This window comes from Phalacrocorax carbo, chromosome 8, assembly GCF_963921805.1.
Source record: "Phalacrocorax carbo chromosome 8, bPhaCar2.1, whole genome shotgun sequence".
NCBI classification, from domain to species: domain Eukaryota; kingdom Metazoa; phylum Chordata; class Aves; order Suliformes; family Phalacrocoracidae; genus Phalacrocorax; species Phalacrocorax carbo.
This window is the reverse complement of record NC_087520.1, coordinates 15569119-15583969: the sequence shown is the minus strand read 5'-3', so window position 1 is coordinate 15583969 and position 14851 is coordinate 15569119. Positions and strand designations below refer to the sequence as shown.

The window sequence follows — 14851 nt, the reverse complement described above, 5'->3', positions numbered from 1 at the left end:
AAAAAGAAAACAAAAAAAGCCCAACCCAAAACCACACATGACAACAAAAGATGATCCATTTTCTCTGGATGTCTTTGAAAGAAGCTTAGTTTAGAGACAGACTGGAGAGAAAGGCTATTGATTTTGTTTGACCTCCAAACAGACTGCGGTCAGTATATTTTCCCTGTTGGAAGTGGTTCAGGGCTCTGAATTTCCATGTCAGCGTTTGTATTCTGAAGTGCACTGGAGCTTTTGCTGCTTCTTCAATAAATAGCAAGCTGTAGGGAAAGGTAACACTGGTATATATGTATTTCCCTCTGGATCTGCCCTTCTTTTCTTTTTCTTTCATATATAACTTGGCCATGTTGCTGATTAAGCATTTACAAGTCCTTTTCACTGAACGTCATGCAGGTTAATGGCTTAAGTCGGGACTACAAGGAACAGTTTTGTAATCCCTGTCTTGCTTTTTCCAGTGCTGAGCCAGGTCCTTTCCCAGCCTCTTGCCTGCACCAGCACCCGGTGCTGTACCTGGCATGAGGAGAGAGATGCCTCCCTGTACACAGTAATAAATCCTCTAACAAATACCATCCCTTCTTCTGCCCTGATTATTCTCAGCCTCTACATAGGAAAGCCTTCCTGATTTGTACTTTGCCTCCTACAGTGAAACGGAATCTTCTGTATGGTGACTCCCACAGTACTGGAAACACTCTGCTCAGTACAGGTTTGCATAGTTTTGTAGACATTCTTGTAAAATGGCTTATGACAACTGAGGTGCCCTTTCTCTGGCAATCACCTATCAGAGTAGCTTTAAGGGATGGAAATACCTGTAGGATGTGTTGATTGTCAGGTTTCTAAATTTGCTCATACAGCTCAACTCCTTTGAGCTGAGCCGTACCAGTCGGCAGCTTTCCATGCCGAGGTGTTGACTCCGTTATCTCCTCCTAATTAAAAAAAAAATGCTTCACATGGCATGTTTTTGGTCTGTATGCTTCCTCCTGCTTTGCAGCAAATTCAACACAGCAAGTTTGCCGCTGTCGGGACATCAAAGGGCAGCCCGATAAACCCACCACGATGTAATCAAGCTGTAGATGGAGGGTTGCTGATGTTGGATACCAGTTGCTGAGCTCCTGTGTTGGCTTTGGCAGCATGAGCTTCATTTCTAACCCACGTGGACAGATGTTCCTCTCAGTCCTAATGCTGACTCTCTCTTTAGAGAAAGGGTTGGTCTTCATTGCTGCTGCCAGCCTCCTGTCTGCTTCTAGCTGTGTTTCGGATCAGGGTGGATGTTGCTGGTGCAGATGCATGAGATCCTGTGGCAAATGTGGTCTGCTGACAATTATACAGCATCAGTTTCTAACTTAAGTGCTTAATTTTACAGAGAGTAATAGCCCACTGCATCCCTAAAAATACTGAACGGTAGAAGATGTATTTGCTCAGCCTGTGCCAAATCAAGCTGAGGTTGCAGCTTGCATCGCGCGTGTAACTCTAGTGACTCCCCGGAGCAGGACTTTAATGGTTCCCCAGAATCTTTTCTTGCTGTCTTTAGCCCAACCCCCGCCCCCTACATCTGAATATTCAATTACATTAACCCTTTGCAAATGGATCAGCAAACACCTCCAAGAGTGGTGAGAGAGACACCTGTAACTTAAACCTGTGCACAAACATGAAGGCAAGGAGTCAATGGAGGGAGACTGCAGGAGGTGATGGACTCTCTTCCAGCGATCCCCCAGCCCCAGGCAGGACGTGAGCCTGCCCAATGCTGCCCAGCAGAGCCCAGCACTGTTTGCCCTGCACATCCCCATGGCTGGAGCTGCTGGAGGTGGGTCCCATGGGTGCTGCCTGCTGGCCTCCCTGTCTGCCCAGTCATGCTGCGTGCTCGTGTCTACCCTCAGTACCAGTGCTAATTATCCATCAGCTCCAGGCCTGCATGATGAGTGGTCCCCACTGTTTTCACTAGGCCACTGGGCAGAAGAGGGCAATGCAGGGGGGCTGCCATGCTGCCTGGGATGATTTAGTAATAATTATTACTAATACAGCAATAATATTAATCAACCTGCTACTTGTCTTGGGAGTAAGTACTCCTGGGCTTACAGCCTGAGTACAGACTGGTCTGTTTAGGTATTACCTACCTCAAGGTTATCATGAAGCTTTGTTTATTGATAAGCAGAAAGTTTTGCCACAGCCCTGAGCGGCAGGTGATGAATCAGTAAAACATGTTGTTGGAAACGTAGGTAATCGCTGGGAAAGCAGGAATGCTATAAGTTTCCCTATTGCAATGGTTTTCATAGGTGGTCTCTAGTACATTGTGATGGTGAATCAGGAATATGACAGTTTCTTGATAATGATCTAAATAAAAAACTAAGCACGAGTAGAAAAGCAAAGATGTCCTTGTGTTTTAAGTGCCTGTAATCTGCTTCTAAGGGCTGGGTACCAAAATATCCCTTTGATTCTCAGAGGTAATTGTACCTCTTAATTAGCTGGAGGAAAAAAAAACCCACAGCCTGAGATCTTGCTATATAAATTATAATTAACCCCTTGGCACTGGAAGTTGAGATTTCCTGCCCCCAAGCACAAATGCAAAACGCATTAGCAGCACTTAATGTCAGGCACTCGCCCACCGCAGCCGAGGGGTCAGCTCCCTACCCCATAAATACTGCTGCGCTCCCAAGTCCAGTAGGAAAATGGCAGGGAAGCCGTGGAAACCTGAGGGAAAGCACTAAATAAACTGTTTGAGGATGTTTGACCTGCCTTTTTTTCAGAGCTGCAAATGCCCCAGCAGGAAGGACAACACGGGAAAAAAAAAACAAACCCCAAACACTGGTGAGGAGATGGGAGCAAGGAGAAGGATGCTTCCTGGCGAGTGGTTTTGTTAGCTGACATGGCTGGTTGCTTCACCGTGAGAATGGCTCTCGGCGCTCCCGCCTCACACACCTCCAGTGAAATAATTGTCTGGTGCCAGACACACTTGGCTGTGCCTGTTGTATGCAGAGCACGCCAGCCAGGGGCCATCGGCCACCCACTGCTGTCATTCACCAGCATCCTGCTTTTTTGTCTCCTTTTCATTCGTGCCTGTTGGGGGATGAGCTTTAACTCTTCACACCGGAGGTGGACCTGCAGTGAAACACCAGGTCAGGGCAGCGGGAGGCAGGGAGGGCAGCATGGCAGTTTCTGTGAGGAGGCTGGCCTGAGCCTGCTTGCACCTGCGGCTCTTCCCTTCCCGCTCCCCCGATTGACAAAGGGTCTCTGCTCACTTCATGACCTCAGTGGAGGGCTTTCCCTACCAGGAGCTTGTGCAGAAGCTCCTAAGTTAAGTTAGCTGGTTCCTTTTCTTCTTTGGGGTCCTGGATGGAGAAATTACTCTTTTCTGCCATGGGTCAGTCCCAGGGTGGCTGCAACTCTATGCTGGGCAATAAAGCCCTTGCAGGTAAGGTTTTGTTTGCCAAGGACTGTCTCTTGCCCCATGGGTTGTGTGGCATGTCCTCGGGCTCCTTTGTGCTGGTGGCTCTGGTGGTGAGGGGTGTTGTGGGCTCTGGCAGCTCCTTGTGCAGCAAAACTGGCCAGCTGAGCTCAGGTGGTCAGCAAGCATGGGGTGACTTGGCCACCGTGGCAGGTTTCGAAGGTGGCTTCATCCTCCCATGGCAAAGATGAGGGACAGCCCTGCTCCTTGGGTTTGGCATAGAGATGTGGTCATCAGGGCTGCCTTTAAATATTTCATGTCCGCTATGTATAAATAGCAGTGGGGAGCATCCTTCTCCTGTCTGTTCCAAAGATTGTGGCAGGAGATAAAATAGGAGAGCAGCAAGGTGTCCCAGCAGGGAGGAGGATTGTGCTCACTGGCACAGGGTAGTGAGTGCTGGAAGTGGGGTTTGTCCTTTGTATGTCTGAAGACTTTTGAAGTGAATTATGTGCTGATTACAGAGCTGGCCAAAGAGCCCTCCAATCTAAATGAGCTCTGCCTATCTGTGTTAGGATGGGTAGAGTTTGCACCTACAGCAGCAGCCTCACCTACCACGTGGCACCCGCTGCCTTGAGGGACTGTCCCCTTTGTGGATGCATGAAGCCACCCCTCCAGGGTGGGGAGAGGAGGGAAGGATACTCTAGTGCAGGGAGGAGAGAAAGGGGCTGAGAAAACTTTGGATGGAAACATGGGCAGGAGGCTGAGCTTTATAGGTGGTGTGGGTCTCTAGATAAACTGAAACTGGGATAAGGAACAAATAATATAATACAGATTTTACACTGTCAATGCTGATTCTTTAAGCCCAGAATACCCCAAAATAAGCTGCTACAGATATTGTCTCTTTCCTTTGCTGTTCTTCATGAGGACTGACTTAGTTCTGTACTTGATTTACTTTATATATTAAGATTTAAGATGGGATCTCCTTTTCTTAATCCAAACACTTATAGTTTGAATGCAGAATTATAGTTGAGATTTTTTAAAGTACCTTTGTTAAAACATAAAACTAATTTTACAGTTCTGACAAGTCTTATTTAAATACCTAGTGCCAGATGCCTTTTGTCCCAAATGACTCTAGAAATGTGAAAAAAAAACCCCAAAACCAACCACCTTTAAAACTTCTCCTGCAATTAAAATGCAGTAAAAGGTGAGCAAATAGTCTTAGCTATGCAGTGGACTGGGGGTGATAGTTTAAGAAAAGCCTTGTGATGAATGTGTTTCCAAAAATAAATACATGAAACCAAAGCTGCTAAAGGCAGAGTTAATGTGATAGCTGAATTTTGTTATTTCTGTTGCTGCCGCGCTGAGAACAGTTGAAACAATTGTGCTGTGTCTGTAAGGAGAGACCTTTTCAAAGGGACTGACCGCAGAGGACCTTCCTCCAAAGTGCTTCACCTGAGGGACTCGCTTTGGCTACAGTTGGTTCCAGAGGATATGTCTCCCCAGGTGCTGTAAAAGATCAGTTCTTGTCCACCCCGTTCAACCCTTACCCAAAAATAGTAGCACGCTTGTACTCTTATCAGTGTGTGACGATTGTGTATACTTCATTTAATAGTATGTTATCTTTTATATGGCAAAAGTAAGCATCAGCATTAAAAAGTCAGATATTTTTGAAACTGCATTTGCGTCCATTTGTAAAAGCAAACCCTGTTTGAAATCATAAAACGTAGAGGAAACTTCCTCATGTGCCAGAATATTTTATTTGGTAGGTTGTGCTGCTGCCTCTGCTTTTCTGGGTACCAGAGCCACAAGCATCACATTGAAAATACTGGAGCATTCTGCAACATTTTTAGCATATTTTTGACGTGCTGGAAGAAGGGAGAGTTACAATGAGCCCTTTGAGAAAATGCACGAGCGTGCTTGTATTCCTATCCATAAAATTAATTGTCATAACTTCAACTTTTAGTGGAGGGCACAGAATAATAAAACCTGCATGGTAGAACGCAGCATCATTTTATATCAGGCACAGCTGATAATCTTAATTTATCTAACACTGCAAATACTCTACGTTTCTCCTGATTAGCGCCATTTTGGAGCACTCACATGTATATGACAGTGGAATCTGGATAGATTAACTTTTGGAGTATGTGAAACCATCACGGTGTTGGCAAACAGTAGAGATTTTTGTGTTTGGGGCTCCTCGTAAGAGGATATGGTGGTGCTAACATACCACCTACTTCATTGCTGAGGATGAGCAGCCAACCACCAGTTTGCCCAAGAGAGGTGGGTGAGTGCTTCATAGTAAATGTGGTCTGTCTTACGCTTCTGGCGACAAATAAAGCAGCTTTGGAGAAGCATGGGTTCCCATAGCTGTCATTCTCCGCTTATTGTTATTTTTGTGTACAACAGTATTTTTTTTGGGTTCAGCTGAGACTGGGAAGAAGAGTCAAAGTAATTTCAGCAGGGTTTGTTCTTGCGGTAATTCTAACCCTCTGCAGGACAGGAAAGGTTCACACTATTTCCAGTGCTTTGGATTCATTTCAGCTAGGCACCCTGGGCCAGGTTCTGAAGTCCTTGTCTGTTGGGCTTGACTGTGTCAGTAGGAGTTTATTCAAATGAGAATGATCAAAGACATCAGGGTTCGGCCCTTTATTTTCCATTTTAGCTGCTTTTTCAAGCATTACAGAGCTTCTGAACTTTTCTGAGGCTCATCCTTCACTAATTCCAGACTCAGAGCCTGGCAGCTTGTCAAGCAGTTTTCCTGCCTCTGTAGCAATACTGTCCACTTGAGCTGTGTTTGGAGGCAGCAAGACACCCTGGTGAGATAGAGGAATTTCTGTGCTAACATTTTTAAAGTTTCTCTTTCCAGGCCTACTTCTTAGTCATTGCGAGTGTGCAGGTGGCAAAGACCAGTGCAGAATTTGTCCGCTGCTGCTCCCCGCCCAGGCGATTTTAAAGCACACAACCTATTGCCTCCAGTTTTACTGAATCTTGTCTAAATAAGCTTATTCACCATCATTGAAACAACTGCCAAAATATTTTTAGTGTCTCTTATGGTGAATTATGTATAAAACATCTGCAAGAAGCCAAGTCTGATTCCCTGCTGCTTAATCCTGTTTTCTTAGATCTCCAAAAGGGTGCAAATGGCTCAGTGTCAGAATGACAGTATTTTACATTCATTTTTCACGTGGGTGAACGATGACCAGCCTCTGGGTAGTGCAGGCTTGGACCAGTAACATGGTACTCACAATCTTAATATTGTCCTCAGATGTTTTTTAGTTTTTGTTATTGACAGAATCTCAGGTTCTGTGATTTAATAACTTAAAGTTGGGCAAAATCAGTGAGATCTACCTTCCTATTTATTCTGGTCTTACATCAGCTAAATTACCAAACAATTTTCGTGCATGTAGACTGATCAAAGACATCAAATTAACAAATTTTCATTTAAGCTTCCTCCAAAATGTGGTGAATGGAGTTATTTTATAGGGACCATGTCTGGAAGCTTTGCCATCCTTTAGGAGCCAGAGTGGGCATTTGTTTCAGAAAATTCTTTTTTCCTCAGTATTGCCATTCTGGCATAAGCAACACATCTCTTACAGGGTGGGAAGGCAGAGTCTCCCCAGGATGGTCCCTGAGATGCCTAGGGAACACCAGCAGCTCAGCATCATTCCCTGGGTGCATTTTGTTAGCCACTGCTGAACTGGTAGTGGAATTTTTTTGGGTGGGTGTCCCTACAGGTGAGACCACTGTAATGGTGTGACAGGCTTGAATAGTGGAGGTTTCACTAGTGTGTGAGTGATATTTTAGTACCTGAAGATCTCAGTCTGTGCACCCCATGAGATTAAGTGCCTGCCAGCAGTGTGTCATGCTCACACATCTGCCTTGGACTGGGTACTCAGGCTGACGTGGTTGGCACCAGCATGGATATTTCTGCATGTCTTGGCCTCGTGTCATGTAGACATGCCCAGTGAGTGCTGAGGGGTAGCTCAGCATCCTGGAAACGGGACAGGATGCTTTCTTGGTGTTAGGTGGTTGTTTGCAGATGAGAGTGCCTGAAAGCATCTCCCAGAGACTGAAGCTCCTATCAGCTGGTGCAGAGGTGAAACCCAGAGGGAAGGTGTCCCAGAGTACATGAGAAAGAGGAACTTTAGCCCTCATTTCTCCATTAAAAGTGCTGGGATCCTGCACTTTCCTCCATCACATCCAGCCCTTGGAGTGGTTGCAGGTAGGCAGGGTGAGGACACAGCCTTGGGGAGGAGGGAAGCTTGCACCTCCATGTCCAAAGCCATGCTCCTGACGTGTCCAATCATGTGTCTGGTGGCAGAGGTGGGACCCTGAAGGGTCCGTGTAGGTCCCATGTAGGTGTCTTTATCAGCACTTGAGGGACTTCCGATGTGTGTGAAGTCCTTTGTGTGAAAGTATTTGCAAGATCAGGTTGCTGCAGTGTAAGTGCCTTTGAGGTCTTTGCTGCATTATAGATTTTCTTCTGATGTCTCCCATGCAAATATTTAACCTGTCTGGTTCCTGAGAGCTATTAATGCTGTTACGCAGGTGGCAGGTTTCTGCAGCCTTTCCTTTGTTCACACAGAGCCCTCTGTCCTGTTCCCCTTCCTGCCCCAAAATTGGGCCTTGGGGGACTTGGCATTTGGCATATATTGATGTGTTGACGCTCTGAGGGGTTTATGAGCTTCAAATCATGTCTTTTTCCCTAACTACATCAGCTGGCCGAGTAAAAGATATGATGTTTAAATGTTTAAAAGAAAACCTTATTTAGAGAGATGGCATTTTTAAAAGCCTGGGTTAAGACTGGGTGCGCTACTCCCTGTGCAGTCCCCCTTCTCTAACACTGGGTAGTTCTCTTGCTTGTGCAAAGGGGTGACCTAAAAAAGAAAATACCTGAGCCTGGATCTTGGAGGTGCTCTTACTCCTCCTCCCCATGACCATCCCTATTAATAATTTGACTTACATATCCTATGCTCACTCAAGACAGACTTGATGACCTAATTGCAGTGGTATGTGGGTCAGAGCTCTGCCCTTCTGAGCACCAGCCTCATTGATTTCTGTGGTTACTCCTGGTTTGGACCTGAATAATTGAGAAGGGACTTGGGTTGTATGGGATATAACTATTTAAAATGCTACAGTTTGGAGGAATATATAAGTACGCAAACAAAACCTGAGGATGCAGCCTGTATTGCCTCACTTGTTCATAGTCTGTAGGCTTTATTAGACCCTCCAGACTTTACCTAATTTTGGCATTATTCCCTCATCATTACGTCATGAATGTGAAGTGGAGACAGGGTCATTCCCTCCTATGTTGTGGTCATGTAAGGGATTCACATGGTTTTGGTAGGGAGTAGGCTGTGTTTGAGCAGGTTTCAACTGTTTTAAGCACCCTTGGCCACGCTGGGGTTCTCAGTGGAAGATTCAGTCTTACCAGAGTGTAAATCTTACTCTCCCATCAGATGCAATATATGCTGTGAACTATGGTAATGCACTTTGTCTCATTTCATAGCATCAGAGTTACTAAACTAGAAAGCTGCTCTCTACCACAGACACTGTGGTCCCAGCCTCAGCGTATCTGTACATCCTTCCTCTTCATTAACTGGAAATGGTTTAAAGTGCCAAAAATAGTTTCCCCAACTTTGTAATTGCATGAGAAAAAAAAGTGCAACAAAAGCAACAAAATCTTGGTGCCTTCTGCAAGCCTTTTCTCCAGGAAATATGTTTTAGCTGGCCTGCTTCAAGATGCCGGTAGGCAGCATAAATGGCTGTAGTTTCTTTTTCTCTGCATTTATACCTGAAAAAAGCAAAAGGCAGTGAAGGATAGACTTGAAGTATCCAGTCCTTCTGCACCTTCATTGTGTTTTCTCTTTTATCTCTTTATTTATTTGAAACTGCCTGGCGTTTAGGCTTTTGTGATAGGTACATGTAAACTTCACACTTCTCAGGTGCCCTCTTTCTCCTTTCTTTCCCCATGATTTTCTGGCTCCCGTCCTCCCACTCCCAGGAAATATCTGAAAGATAATTTGGCATATTTTCTGCCACCTTCACATATCTCCCTGACTTCATGTTTTCTTAGCTGGAAGATAGCTTTTCAACATATATATAATCCTTTTCACCTAGACATGTGAGGAATTCCAATCTCTTCCAGTGGGAGTTTTCAGGAAGGTTTAGGTTAAATGGGCCAATAAGGCAAAAGCATGTTGCAGAAGATCTCACCCTCTAAAGACATCTTTTCTCTTTAGCGCTTCTCTCCTCCCCCCCCCCGCCCCCTCCCCCCCCCCGGAAAATATATCAGAATATCTAGCTGTCAAAGAATTTAAACAATAATACCTGATCTGAAGGCTAGAGTGCAGGGCCTTTGAAAACAAAAGATTGTAATCTCTCTACAGTGTATCCAGGGATTAATGGAGCTGGAAGGCAGGTGTCCTGAGCAGCAGAGTGCCGTGAGGACACTGCTCCAGCTTGGTGGGGTTTATTTACCTGGAGGTCGCAATGGAAATTCTCTTAGACTTTCCCTGGCACTTTCATTGTGGCCATAGCTTCTTTATCATAGAAACAAGACAGCAAACCAAGTCCAGTTTACATTAATTTAAATCCTGTTGGTGGTGACTGAGCTTTTCTGCCACATAGGAGTGGGGTGGGAGACCCCTTCTGCTGGGCCATCTCCATAACCCAGAAACTCTTGTTGCAGCATTCAGGGCCGGGATAATCCCAGCTGATTATAGCTGACTAGATGTGTTGTCCAAGGTCCCTGTCTGGACTCCTGAGCGATGTAAGGGAGAGAGGGGCAAATCCTCCCCCATTTAGATGCCTGCTGTAAAAAGGAGAATCAGCTGTAAGGGGTGCTTTAGGATGGAAGCCAACTGAGTTATGAACCCAGCCCTAAAGCCACACTGATCTCTCGTAGGAAAGGAGGTGAAAGATCCTTAGAAATAAGAATATGTTACCAGCATCTTAAGAGTCAGGTTTTTCAGAAGTAGGAACCTATGGGTGGCCTTGGCCTGTACTTCAGCAGGTAGGATCACAGCGGGGAGCAGGCAGCATCTGTTGAGCTTGTTTCCCTCTGCTCCCCACTCCTAGACATTGGGTGAGGGATGATCTCTGGGGCTCGCGAGCCTCCTTGGGGCACTGGAGTATGTATGCCAGTATATTTACTGGTGTGGGTGTCACACTGGGTGCTTGCCCATCTGCTGCTTCTTGGCCTGTGCTGTGGCACTAGCCTGGGAGGAATCTCAGCACTGGCATAACTGTTGCAGCCCACAGGAAAGGTGACTTCCATTTAGTTCTAAATTATGACATTATTTTATTAGATCTTTAAACTTTATTTAAATTCTTTATTTAAAAAGGGGGAGGAAGGTATCATATTTTAATTAGTAGCAGTGTCAAAGGAGACCTAGATTAATTATTTGAAATCACTCCATCCAGATGGTTTTAATTTTCACAGCAGGGAACCGGCATCTTTTTAAGGTGATATTTTTCAAATTAAAATCAGCTTGGATATTACTCATACTGGCTGCAGAGCAAGGGGGTGGGAACACGAGCCGGCGTGCCCCATGTTTGTTCATCTGAGCGTGGGCTGCTGGAGGGGACCTGCGTCAGAGAGGTACGGGGTGCCGACTGTCCAGTGGGACCACAGATCGAGGCTCTCACATTGGAGTGCTTTATCAACACTAGCTCCTACTTTGGCCAGCCAAAATCCATATCTGATATTCAGCATTACTCTTAGCAGCTTTAGTCGCAGTGCTGAGACTGGAATGGATGGGGAATGCCTTGCAGTTTAGATGGGGACTTACTGTGTCCTGTTCTTGCTTGTGTGCAAGCTGTGGAGCCCTCACTTGACCCCTTTGGTAGGTGGCCCCAGGTCCATTTGTGCGCCTGGGTGGCTTTGACACTGTAGATCTGTGGGTGACTCCTTGGCACTCTGGGTGTTGGCTGCGGTCCTTGTGACAGTCTTCGGGACCTCTCGTGCCGGCTCCATAACCTTCCGTCATGTGAGGGCTGCTGCTCTCCTTGTCTGAAGTTGACTGTTAGTCCTCTCTAAAGCCCCTGCTCATTTGAGGGGAAGACCTTTCACCGTTGCCTCTTTAGAGACAGTTGTACCTTTGGCTATTCCCTTGTCTATTAATGCTGTGTTGCATCTGAGCAGCCTCCCTGAACTTACTGAAGCAGTGGGCATTTACCAAGTTATATACCATGTTGCTCATCTTGCCCTTGAAGGTTCATCTTTGACCCTGTGCCATCCTCCCCATCCTGGCTTTGCTCATCTTTATATCCTTACTCCAATGGGATATTTTTCATTCATGTGGCCCTTCCTCACTTAAGTAGTCACTGGTTCGATACTACCTTGGCAGGTGTGGAGAGAAAGCCTGCAGCACCCGGCTGTCACTGGCAAGCTGCTCTCTATCACAGATACCTAAAACTGTGGTGCATTTCTGAAAGACTTAGATAAATATCCATATTTATGCATGATTGCAAGTAATATACTGCTATAATACAGGCATTATCCCACTTGCTGTCAGAAAGAGGTTATTCTTTAAATATCCTCTGTGATAAAGGTTTAACAAATATGTCTAAATAAATGTAAGCAGCTAGTAACTAGAAAACCCTGAACTTTCATATGTGACTGAGTTGCAAGGGGGAAAACTCCATTTAGGGCCCTTGTGAGTTAAAGGTTTGTGATATTTGCACTGCTGCAGAAGCCAAAAGCTGACTTTACAAGTGGGAAAAATATTAATGTGTTTAAAATGAAACAAACTCCTATTTCTATCCCCATGGTAAATCCTTACAGTGAACATATTTGCTCTTAGAGGGTTTTAAAGTTTGAAATATGAATGCCAAAAAGAATGTGACTTTTTGCAGCACAGATCAAACATTCTCCAGAGTTTGGCAAAAGCCATGTTTCTACGGTAAGGCTCGGGTCTTACAAGTGTGAGTGTTTCCAGAGCAGGATCGTGGATTTGCACTTGCTGACACTTACACATTCTTGCATTGTGTTTCGACCATGTCTCCTTTCTCCCCCTGCATATCGGAGATGGAGCTGAACCAAAATGTCCAGTCTGTGTGCTTGTGCCTCTCTGGGGAAATTCCTGGAATCCGAACCTCGAGCATGACTGGAATTCATGTTTAGATCAGAGATGGAATAAAATGCTGAATTCGGACATGTCTAGGTTTTTGAGATGCTGATGGGTGGCAGCTCAGCCACTTCTGCAAATAGAGTTGTGACGGGGCAGGTGGCTTATGAAGATGCAGCAGAAATCTGTCCTGTACCATGGCTCCTGGCCATGTACCAGCCATGTACCAGCTCTGTCTTCAATAAACATATGAGGCACTATGAGGCTGGCCATATTTCTCCCAGCTAGAGTAGGAGTCACAGGCCTGGACTGCCAGAAAGCAATTAGTGTCCTCCTGGGAACATAGCTAGACACACAGAGGATGTCTGCAGGGCAGGCATTCATCAGACAGAACAAGCAGTGCCGAATTTCTCTTCTGCTAGCTGTTGCATTGATTGTAGGAGATCACTGCTATGTTTTGCGCAACGAGCTGTGGCTGTACCACTTCTGTGAAGTGTTTGAGGGCCGCTGGCTGTGGGGAAAGGGTTTTCACTCTTGTCATGCTAATCTTTTATCTTCATGAGAATAAAATCCATGTTCTTGCCCTCCAGGAACCCTCCTGCAGAGTGAAGGAGAGCATTAGCATTGAGCTTTATATTGCAGATGGGGTGCTGGGATTGGTGTGGACTGATGGAGCACACGTGTGTTTATGTATGTTCTGTGCTAAAGTGGCATTAAATCTGGAGCATCCACTTAAGAGTCAGTGGAGGTGTGTCAGATCTGCACCTGTGACCAAGCCTGGAGCTCAGCCCCCGGGTGGTTCCTTGGGTTGCTCCCTTGCAGAGCATCCCGCTGTGGTGTGGTTCAGGCAGAGGTAATGGGACAATGAGACTGATGAGCTTTGCACACTCTGACTTAATGGGACCACACTGGTAAATGCTTTTTTTTCTTCCTTTACAAGCCCAGCTTCTAGTGGAAACAGACACTTTCGGCAGTCAAGTCCGGATCAAAGGGAAGGAGACAGACTTCTACCTTTGCATGAACAGGAAAGGCAAGCTAGTGGGGAAGGTAAGTGTTTCCTATTAATTCATTTGTAACATGAGTGTTACCTTTAGCAGCCTCCTCAAGGCTGTAATGATGTGTTCGAGCTTTGCCTGTCAGCCTCAAATGAAAAGCAGGACAGAGGGGATGTGGGGTTTGCAAGGCAGCTTGTGCCCTTCTGAGCCCTCCCCTGCGTCCATAAACCCAATCTCTGCAGCCAGCCCTGGGATTTCTGATGATGCTTTGGATGTGGGTGGGTTTGTGTGTTATAGTTGCATTAAATTGATGTGAGATGTCATCTTGGCATCCCAGTGTCGTGGCCACCTCCACAATAACTTTGTTACTTGATCTTTCTTTGGAGTGAAATTCAAAATAAAAGTGCAAGTGGAGCACTGTGCTGGGGAGGTAGGCAACATAAGGCTCCTCTCAGTGGTGAGCCAGGGGATGGTGTGGCAGAGCTAATACTGGAATCCGAACATCGTACTGGGGCTGGGCCTCACAGTTCTAGCATTACAGGAATATTTTATTACTTTGGATCCCTGTACAATGGAAGCATGTAACAAATTACAGTGTGTTCACCCATCTAGCTTAACTTCTTTGCTGAAGTAATATTTTCTATGTATTAACTTGTTTTTGTAACTTAGGCAGTTCTTCTGTATTGTTGGCGAACCTAGAAGCTTGCTAACCAGGCAGGAGCTTGCTCAAAGCTAAAGTATCACCAAAAAAAAAAAAAAAAATTTCAGCCTTCAAAGGCCCCTTCCTTCACTGCCTGCACTTTGCACCACCAGGAATTAAAATCTGGCATCTTTGTGGCTGTGAAAAAGGGAAGCTGAGTTTTGTTTTGCGTCAACGCAGCAAAAGCCACGCTCCCAAACAGAAACCAGAAATAAAATTGCTCTGATGAAACATTATTTACTTTTGTGGTCCCAAGAGTGACACTTGTGGGACAAGTGCCTTCCCCAGAGGATTCCTCCTGCCACTTTTGTTTTCCTTGTGAGCAGTACAGATGCTTGTGTTGAGCCTAAGTCCAGATCTTTCACAGGCGGCCGCTAGTTGTGGCAGCCTGCCTGACTCACTGCGGAGCTGTGCTGGCAAAGCAGGCAGCATCCAGGACGCTGCTTGAAATCAGTGGAGACTTGGAAATTGGTGCTCCAGGAGGATTGGACCAAAGCAGCTCGTTCTCTCTGCTTCCTGCACTGCTGCGGTGCAATTACTGCTCTGGATGAGACACAGTTGTTTGATCTTGGACAAGGAAATTAGTTTTTTAACTGGACTTAGACCTCCAGGATACACATGGATGCTTTTGAATATTGCACTGAACACAAATCGGGCCTTCAATTTTTTTGGTGGGGGTTTTTTTTTGTGCTTTAGTTTTCCGTCCTTT

General features: G+C 45.7%; 1 protein-coding gene across 1 annotated transcript in view; it reads left to right on the top strand.

Annotated features, from left to right (window-relative positions):
* FGF18 (fibroblast growth factor 18) overlaps positions 1 to 14851 on the top strand; it is a 74358-nt gene that overhangs the window by 40699 nt on the left and 18808 nt on the right. The window contains exon 4 of the mRNA XM_064458899.1: positions 13388 to 13494. Within this exon, the coding sequence (XP_064314969.1) occupies positions 13388 to 13494 (107 nt within the window). The remainder of the gene's footprint in view (positions 1 to 13387; positions 13495 to 14851) is intronic.